The sequence below is a fragment of the Psittacula echo genome, assembly GCF_963264785.1.
Source record: "Psittacula echo genome assembly, chromosome: Z".
Lineage (NCBI taxonomy): Eukaryota > Metazoa > Chordata > Aves > Psittaciformes > Psittacidae > Psittacula > Psittacula echo.
In genome coordinates this window covers 45,953,513-45,976,044 of record NC_137742.1, presented here as the reverse complement: position 1 = coordinate 45,976,044, position 22,532 = coordinate 45,953,513, and the positions used below count along the sequence as shown (strand labels likewise).

General features: G+C 48.4%; 1 protein-coding gene across 1 annotated transcript in view; it reads left to right on the top strand.

The window, feature by feature from the left end:
• The first annotated feature begins 10,531 nt into the window (after nt 1-10,531).
• Nucleotides 10,532-22,532, top strand: part of PTCH1 (patched 1) — a 69,815-nt gene continuing 57,814 nt past the window's right edge. Inside the window, exons 1-2 of the mRNA XM_080638703.1 lie at nt 10,532-11,180; nt 12,677-12,869. Of these exons, the coding sequence (XP_080494829.1) occupies nt 10,980-11,180; nt 12,677-12,869 (394 nt within the window). The 5' untranslated portion in view covers nt 10,532-10,979. The remainder of the gene's footprint in view (nt 11,181-12,676; nt 12,870-22,532) is intronic.

The following is a 22,532-nucleotide window of genomic DNA, read 5'->3' as shown; positions in this document are numbered from 1 at the left end:
TTTACATAATAAGGAAACGGAGGTAAGGTAAAACATTTCATGTTTGACAATGGCCAGACTTTTGCTGGAAAGCTTACTGCATTGCAATATGATACCAAAGTCAAGTGGGTAAGAAAATAATGAGATTTGATAACAGCTGAATATGATATAAAAAGGTGGAACATAATTCTTTTGATTTTATCTGGAGCACAAGTAAAAAAAAAAAATGTGACAATTGCAAATAAGGTAAACTCCATGCTTGGGTCTGCAGAGAGAAGTACTGTGTGTTAGTCTTGATTCCACACCATTTGTACCAGCTGTGGAGAATCATGGAGAGACTGATAACAACCATTAGAAATTTAGAAAATATGCCACTGGAGAAAGGTTGAATGAATTGTCTCGAGACTGAAAACTGAAGAAAGACATGGATAATCTAATTTTCTGAGGTTTCTATAATGAGAAAGGAAATAAACTTGATGTTCACTGTTGAAAGGACAAGAAGTGATATGACTAAGCTATAGAAAAGGAAATTTGGGTTAGACATCGGGAAAAAACCCTTTACAATAGTCAGAACCAGTTTGGGCAGAAAGATTGTGGAGGGAGATTTTAAAATGCAGACTGGGCAATCATCTTACAGGACTATCATATTAATCAATCCTGTCTTCAGAAGGAGGACTGAGCAAATGACCTAGCTGGCCTTAAGACTTCCAATAGTGTTTTTTGGGGAACGTTTGCCATTTGAACATCTGTTTTCCTAGGGTTTCTTATACCACCAGCTGTCTGCAAGATACTCATGATACCAATAGCAAAGGACTATCAGACTTACATCCACAGCTGTGCTTCCTCTCTACAACAATTAAAAGCAAACCAGTCCATGTCTTTCATGAGGTTACCCTGACCATGGAGTCAGTTTTCTTAATCTTAGCTAGTCTTAATTGCATCTGCAAAAGAGGTGTGACATATGGTCACTGACATTGTGGCCTTGTCACGTGTTCAGGATGGTGTTCTTGGCCGCACCACCTGTAGTTACAACCAAGATAGCTTGAGCTGAAGACCTTCAACAGTGACCTCAAAAGGAAAGTACAGAATTGGATTGAATATGGTCTTTATTAGTACAGGAAAAAAAGGAAATGGAATAGGATAAGATCCTGTAGCATGGTGCTGCTGAAAGAGTGGATGTCTGGTTTTCAGCAGCAAAGTCAGTTTTGGCTTAGTTTTGTCATTTTCCCTTCCCTTGCCTTCCATTCTCTTCCTTTTCCTTGTGAAGCACTGACACCCGAGTAGAACCACAACTAACTTCCAGATTATTATTCGTAATTACCAGTAGAATAAATAGGGCAGCAGTGACCACTGTAGGGTTACCTGTCCCTGCTAGGAAGCTGCAAGAGATGCCATTGAGCACTACCTACCAGAAGCCCTTGAGCTTTCAGCCTGAGTAACCATTTCCTGACAACCAAATCTGTGAACAGGAGCTCACACAGTCATTTTTACTTATGCAGGACAGCATGATGGTTAGGGTTGCCAGGCTACAAATTTTGCTTCCCATCATTTTCAGATGTTACTGTCGATGGACTGCAATCATTACTTCTGTTGAGAGTATAGGTTGCATAGTAACTGATCTATTTTTCTCCCCCAGAGTTCCATTAGGTATACGTATATAGATGTAAATGGTTAGTTACCATTTAGTAATAGCTATTATTAGTAGATAGTAATTTAGTGAAGTTACAGACAAGATACCAAACTATTTGCTATATAAGACCATAAATAAAAGCAGTGTGTGTCACGTAAAGCCCCAGCCTGACCATCATGAAGCCTCCAAAAGAGTATAGTAGGAGGTGCTTATGGAAATACCACAGAAAACAGGATGGTTATGAAGTAATTTTTTCCCTGGTTTAATCTTGCAGCTGTATGTATCATCTTTGTTTAAATAGCTACATTACAGAATTAAGAAACTGGCACTGTTAGCTCTGCCTTCCTCTTCTGAAATATTCTGGGTGATCCCCATAGATGTCTATTTTTCGCTTTCCTTTGTGTCACATGTCTGTGTGACACGAAGACAGGTAAACAGATAAATTGTGTATTTACTACGCTATTTTTGCAATTATCAGTAACTAATTGTTTATGTCTGATTACACTGCTTTTTCTGAACACATTATAAACTTCAGCACCATGGGGTGCCAAAGAGTCAGGTTTGCTTGGTAGCACAGAAGTACCTGGAGGAATTAGACTGGCAAAAGAAGGAGTCAATGAAAGCTATGGTATTTGCATTTGATATACTTTTGATTTTGAAAAAGTAAGGAGTCTTGTATTTCTCAAGTTATTTTCTCTCATGCTTCCTAACATAGAATCACAGAATAGTTAGGGTTGGAAAGGACCTTAAGATCATCTAGTTCCAATCCATGTCCAACCATGCCTAACCCATGGGCCGGGACACATGCACTAACATTCCAATTTTTTCATTGTTTCTAAAGTTTAGTCTCTACTGCACACCTCTTTCTAAAACTGCACACTCACACACTGAATTGCTTTGTCACACTTTTCTTCCCTAGCAGAATAATTGTTGATTCTTTATGTGGTTATTCTGTTATTTTGCCTCCTACCCCCTTAAACAACAGTGCTGTGGCTATATGGCATGGTTAGGCTATGCACTGGGAGTGCTGTCCTGTTCAACACATGGAGTCAGAAGCCACTAGAAGTTATCATCAGGAGTTATGTGTTTCTTTGGAAAATTGAAGACTGAATGTGTTGGGTGGGAGGACAGACTGGAGCATTACAACCATTAATATCTGTGCATTCTCTACCCCTGCTGTCTTTTTCTTCAGTAATCTAATTCTGTGATTGATCAGTGAGGCCATAAAAAGTAATGTATGTTTTTCATGTACTCTTTAAAAATCCCGTAAAATGTCTTTTCCCATGCTCTCCCAACTCTTTATCATTGACACAAGCCCCTCTGTCTTGTAAAAATAGTAACAGTTTTGTAGGCAAAACGTTCTTCTCGCTCATTATTTTGATGCCTAGCCTGGTTTTATGCAGATAAGAATATGTATGGAGTTAGGCTGTTTAATGCAATTTGATCGCAAGATATTTCCTAACTGTTTTTCTTATATAATGTTTTTATATTCTTGATAGTGAACATATGACCGTAAGATACGCATTATTTTCCACTAGCGGAATTCTCTTGCAGGAGCAATATGGATAAAACATTGCTAAAGTGTATCCAAAAAGTCATGTGAAATCACTGAACCCAATCATGAAGCACATTTTCTAAATGTATTACAAACAGAAATATCTGGGCAACTTAGACGCAAGGCTATGACAGTATGGAATATATTTTATTCTCAAAATACATTGCGGATATACCAAATCTGATAGCAAATCAAATGTGACTGACTAGAGGACAAGGATCTTCCACAAAGAATTAGTGACATGCCTTCCAAGAACATGGAATTTATTCCTTGCACTGTGCTCTAATGTGGAAGCAACATTTGCCATCCCAGGTCAACATTGACTTCTCTCAGATCCTGTAATGATACTCAGCCACCACAAGATCCTAGAAAAGTAGCAGTGAATTTCTGCACTGTTTGTAACTATTCAAGAAAATGTTGCTTTTAAAAAAAGACAATCACTGTACTCTTCTCCATTCAGGTATAATTCACTGGAGCTTTCTTGCATTGCGCTGCTACACCACCTGAACGCTGACTTTCTAGTGACCTCTAGCAAAAATGAGCAGGACAGGCATAAACCTTTCAGAACCAAACACACTAAATCAGGTGCAGTGCAAGCGCTCAGCAGCCAGAGCACTCTGCTCTCTCCTCTCCCTACACACCCAGTTATGTATTCCTCTTGAGAAGAAAGCCGCATTCTACCACCTGGCACCTTTCACGCTGTCTCTCTCTGTCTCCTGTTGAAACCCAAGGTGGGAGAACAGAGAGGCGGCAGGGTTGTTGCGGGGGGTGCCGGTGCGCGCCGGCAGCACGGGGCTCTCCCGTTCCTCATCTGTTTGCTCTTCTTGTCTCTTTTTTTCTCCCCTAAAGTTTATTGTAAAGGGGTAACGTTTGCGGTTTCGTCACGTGACCCTGACAGGTCCTGCCTATTGAAAGCCAGACCACCCACATGGAGGACGATGGAGCTGCTTAATAGAAACAGGCATGTAATTGTGAGGCTTTCCAGCACTCTGCAGAATGCCCGCAACCTAGGAGGGTTATTTTTTTACACTTTCAGTTCCTCTGGGGTAAGGAAAGAAAAGAAGGAAGAGGAGAAGGACAAGAAGAAGGAGAAAAGAGAGAGGGAAGGAAGGAAGGAGGGAAGAGAAGGAAGGAGGGAAGAGAAGGAAGGAAGGAAGGAAGGAAAGAAGGAAGGAAGGAAGGAAGGAAGGAAGGAAGGAAGGAAGGAAGGAAGGAAGGAAGGAAGGAAGGAAGGAAGGAAGGAAGGAAGGAAGGAAGGAAGGAAGGAAGGAAGGAAGGAAGGAAGGAAGGAAGGAAGGAAGGAGAAAAAAGAAAAGAAAAGAAAAGAAAAGAAAAGAAAAGAAAAGAAAAGAAAAGAAAAGAAAAGAAAAGAAAAGAAAAGAAAAGAAAAGAAAAGAAAAGAAAAGAGGAGGAAAGAGGAAAAAAAGAAAAAAGAAGAAAAATAAAAAAAATTAAAAAAAAAAAAAAAGAAAAAAGAAAAGAAGAAAGAGAAGGGCAGAGGAAGAAAACACTGATGTCCCATTAAAGCCGTCAGTGCCAGTGGATGAGGGCACACTCGGCCCTCCAGCACGGCTCCCCACAAGCGGCTCCGGCAAGGGCAGCGATGGTAAGTGCAGCCCCGGGGGGCCACGGCGGGGCGGCAGCGGGGCCGGGGGCCCGGGGACCCGGCGTCAAATCCCGGGCGCGGGGCGGGGACCGGGCGGTGCTGGAGGGGCTGAGCGGGCCCTCGCCGTGGCCGCTGGTGGCTGGGAACCTGGGCTGGCGGGGAACGGAGACACCCCCATCCAGCCGTCGGGGGCCGAGGCTACTCAGGGATCTGGGGCCTCCGCCGTGTAGGGAAACAGCGGAGCGGGGCTGCTGATCCGGCCCTAGCGGGGACGACAGCGCCAGCACGGCGGGAAGAGTGGGGCAGGGGCTCGGTGCGGGTCCCGGCAGTGGGAGGCAGGGTGTGGCGGGGCTCCCCTGTGCAGGCGCGGCTCTGTCCCTCGCCTGGCAGGCTCCCCGAGCCTTGGCGGTGCTATGGGTCGAAGCTCCGGGTGGGGAGGCGCGGGGATGCTCGCCACGGGTGTGCAGTCGCTCCTCCGGTGACGCTGTGCAGTCCTGTGGAGAAACGCAAGTGGGTCCCCAGTTTCAGCATCTCGGCACCTGTGTGAGCTGCGGTCCAAACTGCTTGCCTTGCGAGGACCAGAACCCCGACACGGGCCAGGCGCAAAACACGGGCCTCAGAGAAAATGCAGTTCGCGTCTTCTTCCTTCTCGGAGAGGCTTAGACAGGGCTTGTTAAACGAGGTTCACTGAGGAACCCTTTACCTCTCTTTAAAACTGAATGATCACAGTCAGTGGAAGCTGCCGAAAACACAGCTGTAAGGAAAAGGAGGGACAGCCTCTCCCTTGCTACAGCAGTGAAATGCGTGCTGTGCCTGAGGTGAGGTTGAACCCTGGTTTCAGCTCCCGGCTCTAGCATCGGACTCTGAATGTAGTTAATACCCGGCGCCATCGGGACTGGTACAGCATTGCTGTCATCGGTCCTGTGCGTGTTGTCCTGCTGCTCCTAGGGGCGGAATGGAGCCTAGAGGATGTTCAGTGGTGTGTCCAATGGGTTGGAGGCCGGAGGATGTTCTTCTCTGCTTTACCCCCAGTAGGGGAAGTAGACCTGGGGGGACAAAAGCGGGGAGGGGAATGGGAGAGATATCTGGTGTCATCGGATGGTTTCAAAAGAAATGCTGCAGCCAAGGTGGGTACTTGGCATCTCCTAACCAGAGAGCATTTACCAGTTGTGGTTAGAGGGTCCCACATCATTTTGGCATCGGTCTGATAGGTGTATCTAATTTCTGGTTAGGGCTATTAGGGTCATTGTGTGTCTGGATTATAATCCGACACTGTATCTGAACAGGAGGTAGTATTGTTAGGAAATGTTAGGGCTAAGGAGGGAGGGGGAGGAGGAGGAATCCTTTAAAATCTATTTGTTTTCGAGAGATGGCAGATATAAAACTGGCAGCCCACTGTGTATTAAAACGTCTTGGGCTTCTCTGGTTTTATCCTTACTTCACACACACATGCACACACACACACACATTCACACACACACACACCTTTTATTTTGTTCTGCCTTGGCCACAGTGTATAAAGCCCTATTGAGACATGTAGGCGTGATGTGTAAACCGGATTAGCAGTATGAAAGAAAGACATACAATGAGCCTGAATTGTTTTACTTCCTTTTCATTTCTCACGCCTATATCTGTAATAAATTTGTTGCTCCAGCAGTGGGTCAAAGAGATTGTGTCGCTCAGCTTTTTTTTCTTTTCTGCAAGACCCGATCGCAGAGATCATGAAAATGAATGACCTGCCTTCTGCCAAATGCAAGACTTGAGCTATACCTTTACACAGATCCGGTGTTGTCAGGGACAGCTAAAAAAGGTTCAGTGTAACTTTCCCCTCTCTATGTACATTAATGTCCTGCAAGTGTCAGGGCATTTTGCCAGGAAAAGAATCTGTCTTGAAGACGACTTGGGTTTATAGAGCTAATTCCTCGTAGAATATGACAAGGTCTGCTGGGGCTGGGGTGTCCTCCAGCTGTTGCAGAGACAGGGTTGTCGCTCCCGCCGCTGCCCTGCGCAGCTTCCCGGCCCTCTGCTCCTCCCCTGGGAGACCGCTGCTGCGCGGGAGGAGCGCGGGGATCTCGGAGGCTCCTTCGGAGGCACATTTGACCGCAGCCCTCCGCGGAAGAAAATGCCAGCGCTGCTGGGTTGGTGTTGTAGATCCCTCATTTGCTCCTTTGTGGAGTGCAGAGCAGCTTTCCATTAAAGGAGATCAGGGGTAATTAGCCGCATTATTTTGACAAGTTGGCTCGAGCAGTTCCCTTTCTCGCAGGACTGCGGCGGCGGAGAGGGCTCGCTTCGTGCAGCCGTCTCCTTCCCCGGGAGCGGCGCTGCTCTGCGGAGCGGTTCCCCGGTGCCGCAACACCACCACCCCACCCCCCCCCCTTACCCCCTGGACTGCGGCCTCTGGTGGCCGGTGGCAAGCGGGGCACTGCCAGTGGAAACGGGGACGCTGAGGCTGCCCTGTAGAACCCAGCGAAGGTGTTGCCTCGTGACCTTATCTGATGTCAAAGCCACCGCCAGGCGTGCGTGGGGAGCTCAGGGCTGGGACAGACCTGTGCTCTTGTGCGATGAAAACGTGTACGATAGCCAAAACCTTGAGGGAATAGACAAAACCAGGGTATTTTACTGCAAGTCCTTCTTCTGCCACGGTCAGCTGACCTGTAGCACCTACAAAATGAAACCAAAGCACTTAATCTCTGTGCCGTTTCTTTATTAAGGTAATCAGATGCTCCAGCAGTGCAGTGGTCTTGGTGGCGTGCCCACAAGCAACCTGGAAAAAAGTGAAATCTGTGCATATACCTGTTACCCATTGTTGACCTCTATTGAATTTGACCCCTCACCTGGCTGAAGAAAGTGTGAAGCTTTCCAGTATTTGAGGTTATGAGCACAAAGAGGATCTAAGTAAGAGGCAGAACGTCATAAAATGAGCCCACTATGGCCAAAGTCAAAGCTGAGATTCTTGTACGCCAGCCCTGGCTGTCCAGGAATTGGGAGGAGCAGGTATAAAAGGTTGCTTCCCAGGCCTCCAATACAGTGCAAGACTGAGATAAGAAACCTGTGGGATCCCTGCGAGTTGCTGAGGATGGAAAAAGCCCTTGGTGTGGAGGAACAGTTGCACACACAGGGCATGCATATCACAGCCAGCAGCGCTTACAAATGTAAATAAGGGCAGATTGATTAGGAACAACATTATTGTCAGGAATGTAGCGCACAGGCATCAGCTATGAGGCAAACCGGGGCAGCCGCTGCTCTGACCACCCAAGTGGAGACTTTTACACTGACACTTCTTAAGGGAAAAAAAAAAAAAAATACAGAAACAAGGCCAATTAGATCCCTGCAGTAATTAATCTCTTGTGTATGCTTAAAAAGAAAAAAAAAATCCCTCCAGACCACAGGGAGAGAGGGGAGATTAAGATAGCCCTTGTTAAATTTGAGTCTTCAGGCTGGGTTTTGGAACCTGGAGCAAGGACGGGTGCTGGGCTATTGTGTGAAACCTAGCAAGCAGGAGGCAGGCAGGGCAGCTCTGGGGGCTCGAGGCACTTGAAAGGACACTCCTCCCTGGTTTCAGAGCCTGCTGGGAGGCTGAAGAACCAAAATGCCTCTTCATCTATGCCTTCTTTCTTTGTCCCCTATATATGCCACCCCACCAGACCCAGTGAAGCTGAGCAGAAGCAGTGGCACCGTTGTTCCTAGTGAGATAGATGGTCATCCTCCCAGTGGAAATTTGAATTGGAGGTAACCTACTGCATCCCAGGTGCGGGTTTCAGCCTCCAACAGAAAACGGTTTCCCCCTCCGCTCTCTTTAGGTTTCCTTCTCCCGCAGATATGCACCTACGTGTGCTTGCTATGACAGCTAGCTGTTTCCAGCAGCTTTTCTGGAGACACTCCTGTGCGGAGTACAGGGCCGGGCCCTCCCGGAGGCAGGTCTCCCCCAGCGCGGGAAAAACGGAGGTGGGACGGAAAGGAAGAGGGACCCCCTCACTGGCGGCTGTCACTCCGGAAAATCCCTGCCCGGGGGTACTTATAGGCAGTCGCACGGAGGGAACCTCCGCATGGGCGGTGCGGTGGGTGCGCAGCCCGCTGCCGCCGGTGGCCCTGGGGCTCTATGCCTGGCAGCCTGGCCAGCCCCGCCGCTAGGAGGACGGCGCGGGCAGCGCCCAGGGGCTAGGAGTTTTAGCCCACGGCAGTTGCCCCGGGCAGGCTTGGCGGGGCTGAAGGGAGAGGTGCGCGGCACCGGGGCGGGGAGCTGCCGCGCTGCGCCTGCACCTCGGATCCCCACGCTCCCCTCTTTTTCTCTATCCCCCCCACACCAAGCCAAGGGAAGGCACGGCGGGCAGCCCCCCACCGCAAGCGCCTCCCGGATAGGGCGCGGGGAGGGTTAACCGCTGCCTTCCGCACTGATGCGCACAGAGGTCCGCCGGGACGCAGAGCCTCCGCGGGGAGTCGCGCTGGGAGTCGGGGCGGGCAGTCCCGGGGCTGGGGGCACTGCGCGCAGCTGTAACGGCAGCAATTAAAGGCCGATTCTCAATGAACAGAGAAGGGGAGAAGCGGTGCCAAAAAAGTAAACAATCGCGTATAGTTCAAGAAGTGTTTAGCCCGGCCAGGCAGGCTGCGTTTCATGGACTTTTACACTAAAAACATATTAAAATTGGCTTTCCTCAGGTTTCAGTTAAAGAATGAGTCCTAAGTTGAAACAGGCTAGCTACCGAGCGGGTTTAACTCTCTTAACTGTTACGTTTTCATTGTGCTTTTCTAACTCGACGGAGTGGTTTTCTTGCAAGGAACTAAGACTCCTCTTTAGTTAAAAAAGAAAGAGAGAGGGAGAAAAATCTGGCACTTTCTACCGCAGTATCCACCACCCTGTCATTATTTCTGCAAGCCTGGGAATTCAGCTCGGACCTCCCAGTATTTGTTGCAGCTTGAGGCCAAGGTGCCTCTAAAAGGATTTTCTTTTAAGGGCTTTAGAAAGCGTTTAATGCTGCTTTCCCCCCGTTTCCCTCTCTTTTTTAAAGGGGGAAAATATATTTCTGTATGTCGATCGCGAGAAAGTTCCCCGCGTGTATTTGTGTGCAAGCATCCCGGGAGGAAAAAGAGGGGAGAAAAAAAAAAAAAAAAAAAAAAAAAAAAGAGAGGGGAGAAAACTTTCTTGAAAAGAAAACGGAGAAGAAAGGGGGGGAAGGCATTCCTTAATGGAAGTATTGCATGCAAGGAAGGCTGGATCTCTTTAAGGCTCCCCCTGAAGCTGGAGATGCACACACAAGGGTTGCCGGCCTGGGTGGTCTCTCTACTTTGGTGAGCTGTTGCTAAGCAGCTAATAATAGTCATGTTTGCTGAGTAATTTCTGCCCTCCCCGAGCCAATCGCCTCGCAGAAACCCAAGCCATCTGACAGCCCCGGGGGCGGGCTTTCAGCGCTTTTTTTTTTTTTCCTCCCTCTCCCTCTCTCGCTCTCTCTCCTCTCATACTCCCCCCCCCTCCACCCCTCCTCCTCTTTATCCAAATGGAGAGAGTCCTTTTTTTCTTCTTCATCTCATCTCTTGAGCCGAGGGGCTGCAGCTCGGTGCTGCCGCGCACACGCCGGGGGAGAGCGCCAGGCAGCCGGCTGCCCGCCGCCGCGGCGGGGCCGACCGCGGAGCCCCGCCGGCCCCGCGGCCCGCGGGAAGCACCCCGGCGCTGAGGCAGGATGGTGCAGCGCGGCGAGGCATCGCAGCAGCAGCAGCAGTCGCGGCCCGCCGCGCCGCCGCCCCGCCGCTGAGAGCCGCAGCGGACAGCGGCTTCCCGGAGGCAGCGGCGGCCGGAGGAGGCGATTTCAACGGGAGCGGAGGAAAGCGCGGCGGCGGCGGCGGCACCCGGGGGGCGCCGGGGGTCGCGCCCGCCCGCCCGCCCGCCCTCGCCGGGCGCGGGGAGCGGCCGCCTGCAGCTCGGGGTCCGCGCGCGATGTGGCAATGGGAGCCGCGGGGAGCGACTCGGCCGGAGCGGCCGCGGCGGCAGCCGCCGCCCCGCGCCCCGCGTGAGGCGGCCGCGCCGGAGCAGCCCCAGCAGCAGCAGCAGCCCCAGCAGCGGCGGCGGCGGCGGCAGCTCCCACAGCAGCCTCAGCAGCAGCAGTCCGCGGCCCGCAGCGCCGCCAGCCCCCCGCGGCCCCACCGCGCCCCCGGGGCCCCGGGGCCCGCCGCGGCAGCGCCAGCGGCAGCTCCCCCGTCCCGCCGGCGGCGGCAACATGGCCTCGGCCGGTAACGCGTCGGAGCTGGAGATCAGCAGCAGCGCGGGCGGCGGCGGCCACCCCGGCCGGGCGGCGAGGAGCGGCGGCGGGTGGCGGCGAAGGACCGGAGGGAATCGGCGCTCCGGGGCGCCCGACCGGGAGTATCTGCAGCGGCCGAGCTACTGCGACGCGGCTTTCGCCTTGGAGCAGATCTCAAAGGTGCATTCAATCTCTCACTCTTTTTTCCAGAGATACAAGCTAGCGCTAGAGCTGCTTTTCGGCGGGGGAGGAGGGGGATGGTGTGTTTTCTCTCGGGGTGGAAGGAGGAGATGGAAATGAAACGGCCACCAATAAAATGCTGGGAAAAAAGAGAGGGACGTCTGTGACTCTTCAGTGCGGGAGAGAGTGCCCTCCTTCCCTCCTTGCTCGCCTGTGCCTGCCCAGCTGCGTGCTTGCGCTGCGGAGCACTCCTCTGGTTAAATTTCCCTAGCCAGCCCCGGCTCGCTCCCGGCCTCCCCCCCGGCTAGCCCCTGGCCCCATTCTCCTTCTCCCCCTCCGCTTCCTCTGCATCCCCTGGTAGAGCTCTGCGATCTCGGCAACACCGGCTCCCGGCCGGGACTGGGGAGAAAGCGGGCGGGCTGCCGCTTTCTTGGCAGAAGTCGTGCTTTTGTGAAGTTCCCCTCCGCCGACGCGGCGACTGCCCTCGGAGAGGGGCTCCCCTCGGCAGTGAAAGCTAGCAGCGGCTTCCTTCCCCCGGGGGTCGGAGACGGAGCGAGGGCCGTAAACAAACTGCTGCAGTAACTCTCGGACGCGCCGGTCCCTGCGGAGGGCTGGAGCTGCCGGAGCGCCCCGGGAGCCCGGACCGGCCCTGGTGGGGCGGAGGTACGGCCCTCTCCGCCGACCTCCGCTGGCCAAAAAAATGTTCAAAGTAAACAAGCTCAAAAAGCTGCCTTGCTGCGGGGATGGTCTAAGTTCAGGGAGCGGATTTCTAGGCTTTGTAAGAAGGGGGAAAGGAGGAGGAGAGAAGGGGGAAAAAAAAAAAAAAAAAAAAAAAAGAAAATCCATGTGGCTGCCCTCTTCCGTTCACAAATATTGTCGTAACTTACAGATGGCTGCTCTACTTCCTAATTCAGATCACACAGCGTCTCCAAACTCTATGGAAATGAATTACTTCTGATCTTACAGCGCTGCTCACCACGTGGGTCCTGCCTCAGCATCAAACCCTTGCTAAGAGCCGGGAATGGGGGAAAGGCAGCAAACTGCTACCGGCTAGCTTTCCGTCACCACCGGCCCCCCCGTCCCATCTTCCCCCCCGTCCCATCTTCCCCCCCCCCCCCCCCCCCGCCCTTCAGAGCTCTGAGAACACAAAAAGGGGCTTTTATCTTCCTTTTTTGTGGCTGTTGCGGTTTATCGGAAACGGTTGCTCCTGCACTGGACCCCCGGCTCTCGCCAGCGGGCGCCGCGGGCAGTGCCCCGGGGGCGAGGGGAGCACGGTGGGCAGCGCAGGTGGCGGCTGCCGGGACTTGATGCGGCGGCGCCACCGCGCCCCGAGCGCTGCGCTGGGAGCAGGTCGGCTGACCGCAGGTACACCTCGGCCTGTGCCTGCGGCTGGGGCGGCGGTTGGACCGCTCCGTCCTCGGTCCAAGGGGTGCTGCGGGGGGCTGGGGGCTCTCCCCTCGCAACCCCTCTACTACTGACCTCTTCTTGCCTTGCAGGGGAAGGCGACGGGACGGAAAGCGCCGCTGTGGCTGCGAGCAAAGTTTCAGAGACTGTTATTTAAACTGGGCTGTTACATTCAGAAAAACTGCGGGAAGTTCTTGGTTGTCGGCCTCCTGATTTTTGGGGCTTTCGCTGTAGGATTAAGGGCAGCTAATCTCGAGACCAACGTGGAGGAGCTGTGGGTGGAAGGTAAGTGCCCCTCTCCCCGCGGCCGTCTCGTCCCCGTCCCTCCCCGCATGCCCGGCCGGGTCCGCTCGCCTGGAGCGGCGGAGGCCCCGCGCTCCGTGAGCCCAGGGCTGGGAGGGGCTGCCGCCGGCGCGGTCGGGCTGCGGCGGGCTTTGGGCCGCGGCGCGCGACTCCGGGCGGTGCGTACCACTTCTCCGCCCCCGGAGGGGGAGAGACCGCGGCGGCAGGCCGTGTGCTGCGCGGAGGGGAAGGCAGGGCAGGGCGCCCCCCCGCAGCCCGCCTCTGTCCCGTCTGTCCGCGCGGGCGGGCTGTGGCCGGCGGTCTCAGCGTCCCCGTGGGCGGTGGGAGGCGGGCGCGCTGCCGGGAGGCGCCCCTCCGCCATTTTGGGAGTGCGTGTGCCCGCGGCGGGGGGGAGGGGGCGGTCGGTGAGGAGAACGGCGCGGAGGGGCGGGTGTCTGTGTGTGGTCCTTGGCTTGGACAGCTTTCAGCGGGGGGGGAGCGTTTGTGTCAGGTAAAAAAAGGAAAAACAGGTGGGAAAGGACCAAAAAGGAGAAGAAAAACAGGCTGCCGAGGAGAAAGGGGGTGGCTGCGGGCAGTGTCCGGGGGTGGTGGTCCCTCCGGGCCTAGCCTGAGGACACCGGCATAGGAAGGCAGGCTTGGCAAGAGGGAGGAGCTGTGCGGGGGGCCGGGGCTGCCTTTGGCAGCTCACACCACCACCCCAGGAAGAAACACGGGATGTGGGGTTGTAAAGCGGTGTCGCCAGCGCCCCCCTCGCGGGCCCGTGTATCCTTCAAGCGGTGGTGCTGCAGGCCTGGGTGGGTGCCCGTCTCCGGGAACCACCGCTCCTGGAGGCCGCGGTTTTGGATCTGGGGTTTGGGGTTTTTTTTTTTCTTTTCAGCTGTGTTTTCTCACTTTTTTCTTTTTTTTTTTCCTTTTTCCTGGGGGAAAATTTACTTAGCATCATATTCCCTCGTGAGGTGGGTTGATGTGAAAACAGAGTTCCTTGACTGCGGTAGTTACGCTGGGTTTATGTCAAAGTCGCTTGCAGGAGAATGTGACTTATAAAAGTTAATATGGAAGGCTGCATAAATAATCATTACTAAATAGCTCTCTGTATGTGAGAGTGTGGAAAAGCTAGTGCTGAGTGCAAACAAAGTTAGCGGCTGTTAGGAAGGTGATCTGTCCTGAATGAATTGGAGCGTATATGGCCAGATTCCACCATTGCAGATGACAGCCATACTGGGGTCAGGATGAGGTTCACGGGTCGCTTAGTGAGTACTGGTTTTGTTTTTGGAAAGTAATGTGTGACTAACTGAACTGTTTTTTGGTCCATGTAGTCCAGGATCCTGAAATATGATGAGATCTGCTTTTAGCAGCCCTGAGAAAGAGAGCAGGCAGTGCAGGATCCCATCTATAGGCAGAGATGCTCATTCAGAGTCTGTACTGGTCACTAGGTCCTGAGTACCTTATATACTCATGCAAATGATTGTGAACATTTTTAAGTCCTTGTGAGGTTGTTGCGTCAAAGTTTCTTTTGTCAATGTTTGCTCATAATGTGTTTTGTCCCTGCTTTTCTGTAAGTGTTTGGTAAATAATACATGATTGCAGTTCCATCCAGCACGCTTTCCTGATGTTTATTGTCCTGATATTACCGGGGTTCTCTTACTTGGAAGGTTGATCCAATCCGCTTAATGGCACCTGCTTTTTGTAACTCTGTAATACCAAGAAACTACTTGCTGATGATGCCTGTATGACTGGCCCAGCAGTAAAAAATGCAGCTCTCAAGGGACAAATAAGTTTGCAAAATAGCCGCTTAGTTCAGTTGCTGTGCTGACCTCTTCTCATGTCATTATTGCTTTATGGAGTGGGGAGGGGGAAAGTCCCTGGTTTAAAATCTGATTGAAATTGATCTCTGAGGTTTTTATGGCCAAGATGAATTCATAACACAGCTGGTTATACAGAGTTGACCTCTCTAATTTCACATCTATTGAGTTTAGTTTTCATGTCAGAAATAAATAGTGTAAAAAAAAAAGTATTAAAATGCTGCCTTTAGAAACCCTTGCATTTCTAGATTGGGAAAAAAAAAAAAAAGCTAGCTGATTAAGATAAAATAAAGTATTCTGGATTTAATTCAACTTCTGGTCTTCCTGTTCTAGCACTACATGACTATCTACACAAAAGAGCTTGCTAGAATGTGCTTTCTTGGTAGAGACTGTCAGTGTTCCACTCATAAGCCAGGTGTTACTCAAATAACCCTAACAAATAACAGTTTCATATTTCTGCTGCGAAACTAAAGATAGAACTACAGATTGAGAATTTGAGTAAGAACAGGCATAGAAGGAGATAGTACGGAAAATGCTCTTCTGCCTATGCAGAAGCGGAAAGCGATGACCAAACTCACTTTTCTATTTTTGTATACATCTGCTCCTGACAGCATGAAAGTGCACTCTGGAGGTTATTATACTTAGGGACCCTGTCTTATTTTTGCCTTTATCTTTTGTTTACTGAGAGTTTGAATGAACTGGGCAATGTTGGCCAAATATAGAATTGAAAAGTCGTTTATGTTGGAAAAGACATTTAGGATCATCAGCTTCAACTGTTAATCTGGCAGTGCCAAGTCCACCACTAAACCATGTCACTAAGCACCACATCTACACATCTTTTAAATACCTTCAGGGATGGTGACTCCACTACTTCCCTGGGCAGCCTGTTCCAATGATTGACAACCTTTCCAGTGACTAAGTTTTTTCTAATATACAATCTAAACCTCCCCTGGTGCAACCTGAGGCTGTTTCCTCTTGTCTTTGTCACCTGAGAGAAGGTGACCTACCTCACTACAGCCTCCTTTTAGGTAGTTGTAGAGAGTGATAAGGACTCCCTTCAGCCTCCTTTTGCCAAAGTAAACACCCCCAGTTCCCTCAGCCATTCCCCATCAGACTTGTGCTCCAGACCCTTCAGCTGTTTTATTGTCCTCTGGACCTGCTTCAGCACCTCAATGTCTGTCTTGTAGTGGGGGGCCCAGAACTGAGCACAAGATTCCAGGTGCAGCCATGTACAGGGGGATGATCACTGCCCTGGCCCTACCGGCCACACTATTCCCAATAGAAGCCAGGATGTGTTGGCCTTCTTGGGTACATGGGCACACGGCTGACTCATTCAACAGGTCCAACTTTCCCAGGTCCTTTACCAACAGGCAGCTTTCCATCTACTCCTCCCCAAGCCTCTTGTGCCGCATGGGGTTGTTGTGACTGAGAAGTGCAGAACCCCGCACGTAGTCCAGCTGAACCTCATACAGTTGGCCTCATCCCATTGACCCAGCCTGTCCAGATCCCTCTGTAGAACTTTCCTGTACTCAAACAGACCAACACTCCTGCCCAACTGGATGTCATCTGCAAACTGACGGTGCATTAAATGCCCTCGTCCACAGCACTGAGCAAGATATTAAACAGAACTGGCCCCAGTACTGTGGGCCCTGGGAAACACCACTTATGACCAGCTGCACACTGGATTTATCTCCATTCACCACCACTCTTTGGGCCTGGCCCTCTAGGCAGTTTTTGCCCAGTGAGTAGTTCACCCCTCAAGGCCTGAGGGGCCTCATCATCTGGTATTCCAGTATGTCCACTGGTACACTACTGAAATGTATTTCAAGTAACAGTTTGATTTGCCACTGAAGCTTTTTACAGTTCTTACTGCTGAATGAATTGGCAGTATTTAAATAAAGAGACTGATTTTCTATGGTGTATTTCTGAATACCATAGAACATGGAATATAATACAGTGCAAGTTTGCAGGAAGTAAACGGTTGCTTTAAACCCATAACACAATTAATTAAAAATAGTGAAAAGAAATTTGAATGAGTTTTTAAGGCCAAGCACATTCCAAGGTAAATGATTAGTAGTCTGGGCCTGAAGCTGTTATGGCTGAAATATTTACATAAGTTTAGAAACCCACTGGGTAGGCAAACTTTCAAAGTGAGAAAAAGAAAAACAGATCTCCAAATCATAATTTTTTCAGTTTTCCTGTAGTGTTTCACCTTCAGGATTTATGCCAGCACTCACGCCCTTCTGTGTGCCTTCTGATACCAAATTGGCTTTCCTCTCAGCTTGTTTCTTGACATTAAGTGTTGTAGGGTAGCTTTTTGCCTTTTTTATTTATTTTTTTATTTATTCAAAACAAAACCACCTCCCTTCTTCCTCTTTCCCCCCCAAAAAAAGCAGCCCACAGTCATCCTCTAGCTGCTCTTCAAGCACTTCATTTATTAGTCTGTGTCCCACAGTATGACCTCAGGCCCTGCATCTCTCTTGTAGTCCAGGTCCCTGGCATCTTTGACTGGGACATACAGCTTTCTGCCCTCAGCACATCAGCAGGTCTGTCATCCCCGTGCGCATATCTTGCTACTGAGGGATGCTTGTTTCAGTTGCTTTGGCAAACAAATTCTGGACTGGCATTTTAGTGGCAGTTCTGTTATCCACAGCCATTCAGCTTTAGTTGAACTGCTTTGTGTGGGTGTCCATGCATGCTAGAGTTGTGGAGACTGTTTAGCATCTTTATACATCATACGCCCTTGAGAGGGAAAAAAAAGGGCTTTGCATTGATTTCCTCTGTGACTGTATTTTGTTGAACACAGATGTGCTTTTAGAAACATCCCTTCATAACTAGAAAGTACTCTGGATGGAAATCATGCCCATAACTGGTTATGTATTTTGCTACCAGTGCAACAAGCACGCTAAGATCCTGTGTGTGAACAGGAGTCACACATAAATTCACAGCCTCTGCTTCTGAAAGAGAGTAGTTTTGTGGCTCCAGAGAAGGTTCTGTTAAGTGGAGCTTGAAATTTGGCTACTGAAATGCCTTGAATAGCATTAGTTGGAGCAGCTCATAAGGGGAGAGGTGGTCTAGTCTTGTTCGTTGATAATTCATTTCATGTCACTATTGTATTGGTATTTTTTTCCTCGTTTTCTTTATTTTTCTTCTCTAAGAGGTTGAAGATCATGGTCTTCCTTCCTTCCTTTCTTGGTTTCTGGACGTTTTGCACTAGCTGTAGCTCAGTCAGACCTTTCCCTCTTAAAGTAGTCCTCTTCATGAAGCTGAACAAGCTCTAACGTGCAGAGCCCCTTCTTTATGACAGTTTGAGGGAAGAGAATGCGTGATACAGGTAGGGATAGGACATCCTGCAGGGGAAACATAGTGCCTCAGTAGCCACATAGTTCAGTTTTGGTACTTGGAACACAGTGTGTTCTAATTGTAAGTGAATTAGGCCTGAGTGTGCACAGCAGAAACAGTTTGTAAGTGAAGATTTGAGCTATGTGTAGCAGTGTTTCACTCTAAAAGGGCAAAAATCAAGTTACTATAGTATTTATGGCTGACCCGTCTTAAAGTACATTAATCTGCCTGTGCAACATCAGCATGAGTTGAAAATGAGGAAAGTGTGTGAGTGATGCAGGAACTGGTATTATTTCCATAGATTCTCAGTTTGCTTAACCCAGAAGGATCAAGTGCAGGTGGAGAGGAAAGTTATTCTTAAGTTCTGCCTAAGGCATCAGTTAACTTTACACTAGTACTCTTTGTAGAAGCAAGGAAGTATAGTAAAGGAACAAATCTGTGTGAATTTGTTGTTTCAAGGAGACAAATTTATGTGACTGGGATGGAGTAGCATTTGGTTTGAACACAGTTGAATATAATTCCTCACTCCCAGTACAGTGATGATTTGCGCAGAGCAGAGGAGTAGTACTGGTTTAGATGTGCTTGCACCTGCATCACCACATTGAATACACAATGTAGATGGCAGAAGAGCAGAAGTTACCCTGTTGATGAATCTGAGGTGGGGTGTTGGTAGGCTGTGTGACAGCCTGAAAGATTGTCTTGATCACATCACCAGATCCATTAGGTTCATCTGTATCAGGTGACATAAGAGGTTGATTATCTCTCAATATTGTCTTGCACTGTGCTGTGTTCCACTGTGCGTACTGAAAGTTCATTGAATGGTGTTTGTCTGGAAAATTCCAAGTCCTGTTTCATTTCAAATAAGTATGACTATTTAGTAATTTGTTTCTGAAATCGAAAAGTAGCAGTGATGTTTCCACGTGATGGCTGTAGAACAATCATCTGGGCAGCATGCTCTTTTTAACGTTTACTGGTCAAAACATAAGACTATTTGAGTCCATGCTTCTGATTTGAAAATAACATCAACTTCTAGTACTTAAGCTTTACTTGATGTTTGTGGATAAAAACACTGGGATAGTGGGTGTTACATTTGTGTGAACTTGAAAGCCCACTGTTCCTTTACGTTGAAAGTTTCTAAGAAAAGATGTTAGAAGGTTTTACTTATACAGGTGTTTGATTGTCATCTCTCAAGGGCCTGCTATTACCTTAAAAATCACTGTGAGTCTGTGTTAAGTTCTAGTTTGACAAGTGTCCATATTACTGCTCAGAGTTGGTGCTACTTGCTGAAAAGCTCATATATAAAACAGCTTCAGTGTTTGAAATTCCTGTGTTTCATCTGTAAGGGTTTTAATGAAGGTATTAATGTGACCATCCTTTGGTCATTGAGAAGGGAAAGAATGAACTCACTGAATATAGTGGCAGAACTTGGAATGACTTTAGTGTAGCTAGGCCTTACCCATGTACAAAGCCACAGCAGACTACCAGGGTACCCCCCTTTCTCAGAAGTGCAAGGGGAGGATCTCTTGTAGAGCTGGCACCCCCTCCTAAGGTGTAAGTGGATGGTTGCGGGGTTCCTCCTGTCTTTCAGACTTTAGAGGCATTTAATTTACTCAAGGCTGCAGAAAATTAGTCTTCATTATTATTTCCAAACTTAACACACTGTTGCCAATGTCCCTGGCAGAATATATTCTACAGATCCTCGTTTGAAAGGATCTGTTTCCTTCCCTGTTGAAATGTGTATCTAAACAGGGCAGGGCCTTGGCTGCACCATTCCGCTTTCCCTTCTTCTGAGCTTTGAGTGTCATCTTGCACTCTGGGGATTTTGCTGCTTGTGAAGTGTGTGAAGGCATTTCTGTAGTTCAGGGGAGCTTGGAAATTTCGGCATAGAAATCCTGGAGGGAAATAGAGCAGCTGAAAGCAACAGTTCATTATTGTTGGTCCCCACTGAGCAGGAACAGGGATAGTGTAGGCAAGCAGAAGAGCTACTTCAGCTGTAGGCTTGGCTTGTGCTGTTATTGTAGTGCTATGTGAAGGTGGCATGAGTAGTCTGAGGTCTACACCAGCTCCTGTTACCTGCTAAGTGAACTGTTGGGGTTTTTTTTTCGCGAGAATGGGCCTTCCTTTCTCATTATTCCTCAGCAGACACTGGGTTCAGACAAGAACGAACTCCAAAAGCCGTGACTACTCATACTTACTTTCAACAGAGAATGCATTAAGGAAAATTTTAGCTCCTCACCCAGACTCTATGCATTTTCATGGTTTATTTTTTTTGCCATGGAAAGAGATGGTCCAAGCCCTGTTATTAAACGGTGTTTGTGGTGGTTCCGCAGAAAGTAGTGATACTATGTAGCCTGTGCATGTAGCGGTTCTTGACCACTCAACAAATTTAAAGGCTGTTGCATGCAAGTGAATGTTTCAGCTCCACATAACCGTTAGGAAGCTCCAAATTATGACAGCTTCCAGATGTATGAACCGACTGATCTCTTTGTTTAGATTATGCACCACAGCTGATGCCTAGATTAGTGCTGGCTGGACAAAGCTATTGGAGATTTGTCTGGTTTTCACAATGCCATGTTTATATTTCATTTGGATTTCTTCAAAGCTGACCTCCCTATGACCTGTTGGAGCTGTGTCCACTAGGATGCTAGTTTTAATGTGTCAGCAGCAGCTTTCCTCTTGGTGTCTAATGGAACATGTTCTTATTTTGATACTCATGGACTTTTATGCTCAATCCTTTTAGCTTAACAATGAATTACATTCTTCAACCTATGAGAACTCAGGTAAAACCATGCTTGTAAAGTTTTCTGCCCATAGCTAGCTTTTTAGGAATATTCCGATTGGTGAAAACAGCGTTTTGGCTGTAGACCTTGTAGGGCTGTTCCTTGTCAGACATTTTCTCCTGTGTATGGAATATAGTTCAGTCTTCCAGCCTTTGACAGTGCTTTTTCTCTCTGCAAATGATGGCATGGATATACATGGTTCTAGCTGCTCTTTTTTGAGTTCAGCAGGAACGAAGGGCAGAATTTTACAAAAAAGTTCATTTTTCTTTGTGTCTACTGTACAGTTATAGGTATATATTTTGTCAATCATTCTTTTTTATCTTCAGTATGCATTTAGTTCTTTTCATTTCTCTAATCTCTCCTGCTTTGTGTTATGCAGGAGGTCTTTCCCCATTTGTGTTTGTGAGTCAGCCTACCTGGGAAAACCTGAAGAAATCAATAAAACTTCTTAAAGGCTGTGACAGTTCTATAGCCAGAAGTGTAGTACCCTGCCAGATTTCAGAAAGATAAAGATACATGATTTTCATTGTAACTTGCAAAAACTGTATTGGTATTTTTGCTGTTGATGCTTTACTGGGGCAACAGATTCCCAAGGCAGTGCCTGCCAACAGAAAACTCAGTGCTTTGAAGCATGATTTCTGCACTGAAAATGTATGCTATCTTACTATGGCCACTTTCTTTCTGTGTCCATGAATCCAGGAGAACAGGAGGATGTTTTGCTCCACTCTAATATGTTATATCCAATTTTATTATCCACTTAAAGTATGCTAAATATGACCAATGAATACCGGATGCAATAAGCTATGTTTATCCTTGCTGCTAATTGAGTGACTTTGACATGGAGTATTTTTTCATTGTACGTTGCACTAGAAATAGATGGAGTTGCAAGGAGTAGCTTTGAATTCAGAATTTGAAAATAAATTCTATTTTTCTTAATTCCCTGGTTTTGCTCTATTATCTTAGCTTAGTATCTATAAATACAATGTACTTGTTACTGGTTTTTCTCTGTTATTTTCATTCAGTATCATCTCAGTTGCTGTAAACAGCCTGAATTTGGCAGAAGCAGTTGTTTCACAAGGTAAAAAGCCCTTTATGGAAACTGCTGACCATATAGATGTTTTGATGTATGGAGATCTAAATTTTGGGTTTTAGAATGAATGTCTTGGCTTTAACTTCTTGATTTTGGAAAACTTAGTTATTTCAGTGCTTGAGCAAGATATATAAGAGGTAAGGGAATGAGCAGAACCATAACCTGACTCTTTCTGGAAAGGTGGTGCTCCTTCAGAGAATTGTACTGAGCTCAATTCCAACTTCAAATATACAAGTAATCATTGTGTATTTGAAACATCTGTATTTTGCTCATGTGCAAGGAAAAGCTGATATTTTTAAGGCACACGTACAGTGTTGTACACCCGTATACCTGAAGCTGGAACTGAGCTGTTAAACTGCAATGCAGTCTTCATTTACTAACAGTGAGATAAATTAAAAGAAACAGCCTTCTCTTGTTTACCAGTATGATGCATTTCTGCTTTTCAGTCAGTAAGCAAAAGCTAAGTGCAGCAAAGTAGAAATGAGCACTGTTAAGTCAGTTGTATGATTTTTTTTTCCATCCTTAAATCATTACTTAAGGGCTTCTGGCCCCTAGCTCAGGAATCCTGCCCAAAAATGCCAGATGTATTACACAGTCAAGGATTGCAATGTAAATAGTGTTCTGTGCCATG